Here is a 1,495-nt window from a genome sequence, read left to right as displayed (position 1 = left end):
GGTTTCAAATTCAAAATATAGATGGATGTTAAAAAAAAAAATATTTATAAGGCGATCGCAATGAGAGACTAAAAAGTAATTTTAAAATTTTTACTTTATTTTTAATCAGTTTTTATTAATAGTGTTAGAAGTAAGTTTTTTTATAAAAATAGTATTTTATGAGGGTGTAAAAATAAATATAAATTTTAATAGAGTATTTATGTAAATTTAAAATTTTAAAAGGTATTCATCAAAAAGAAACCTAATTTATTTTACGGACGCCCCTACGAAATCGCGGGGGCGCTCCTCCTACTCGAAAAGAGAACGCTGTAATAAAGCCCTCCGGTCAATGCCACCATCGTAATTTTATCCGAATCCGAGGTCTGTTTCGTTCCCCTCCCATCTTAAATCGCTCCGCCCTCCCTCCTCTGCCTGCCGCATCCCTTCTATCTGAACTCTTCCCAAAATCTCCACTCTAGAGAGAGAAAGCGCGAAGCATACAACGCTGAGAGAGCGAGGCACCACCAATGGCGACGCGAAGAAGCTCTCTTTCCCTCTTCTTCCTCCTCCTCGCCGCCTTCATCGCCCTGCTCGCCGCCACCTCGGAGGCGATCTCCTCGCCGGTGGCGGCGGAGCTGGGGTGGATCCCGGGGCGGACGGCGTGCCGTGGGACGATCGCGGAGTGCCTCGCCGGCGACGAGTTCGAGCTCGACTCGGAGATCAGCCGCCGGATCCTGGCCTCATCGCGCTACATCAGCTACGGCTCGCTGAGGCGCGATAGAGTCCCCTGCTCTCGCCGCGGCGCCTCCTACTACAACTGCCGCCCCGGCGCCCACGCCAATCCCTACTCTCGTGGATGCTCCGCCATCACCCGGTGCAGGCGTTAGGGCCGGGCTCGCTCCCCCCCCCCCCCCCCCCCCCCTCCTCCTCCTCCTCGATCTCTTCTCTCTTTTCTCTCCTTCCCCTTTGTTTTCCCTTTGAGTGCCGACTTGGAAATTGATAAGTTGTTGTTATTGTTATTCTACATGGCATATTTTTTATTACATTTGTTCGAGGCAAAAAGATTCCATCTTTGAGAAAAATGACAGTTTCAGGTAAGTGCCCTTGGATTCTTAGACAGAAGGTGAGAAATTCCGGAGATCCGTTTTCTTTTTTTTGAAAACATATGATTAAATTCTAGGTTGTTTTGAATTTTGGACAGTTTGTTGCCTTTGGATCTCGTCCTTTTTTTTCTAATTGAATTCCGCTTGCCCCTGTCTTCTTCTCACCATTCAAGGAAAGGTGGAAGGAAGAATAAGGAGAAATATGGTGGAAAGAAGGAAAGTATAGCGTTTCCATGGTTTCTTTTCTCTAATAATTTAAAAGGAAAAACCTATGTAGAAGAAAAAGTAGTGAACTTTTTTTTTTCATAGAGATTTGTGTGAGGGCATGAATGATGTAAATATGTAATGGTGAGGGACGGAGGTTTTTTTTTTTAATTATTTTTTTATAAGATGGATCTAGAAGTTACGGGAAG

At 44.9% G+C, this 1,495-nt stretch overlaps 1 protein-coding gene across 1 annotated transcript; it reads left to right on the top strand.

The window, feature by feature from the left end:
* Nucleotides 1–390: 390 nt before the first annotated feature.
* Nucleotides 391–1,190, top strand: RALFL33 (ralf-like 33). Its single transcript, XM_008788497.5, has one exon. It carries the CDS (start codon nt 507–509, stop codon nt 864–866), a length of 360 nt encoding a protein of 119 aa, XP_008786719.2. The 5' UTR covers nt 391–506; the 3' UTR covers nt 867–1,190.
* Nucleotides 1,191–1,495: the final 305 nt, after the last annotated feature.

This window comes from Phoenix dactylifera, chromosome 8 (assembly GCF_051530095.1).
Source record: "Phoenix dactylifera cultivar Ajwa chromosome 8, Ajwa_hap1_PhDact_Kaust_v1.1, whole genome shotgun sequence".
NCBI lineage: Eukaryota > Viridiplantae > Streptophyta > Magnoliopsida > Arecales > Arecaceae > Phoenix > Phoenix dactylifera.
This window is presented reverse-complemented; position numbering and strand designations above follow the sequence as displayed.

Excerpts from the sequence above, each read along its gene's own strand:
- RALFL33 (XM_008788497.5), top strand. The coding sequence starts at position 507 with ATGGCGACGCGAAGAAGCTCTCTTTCCCTCTTCTTCCTCCTCCTCGCC.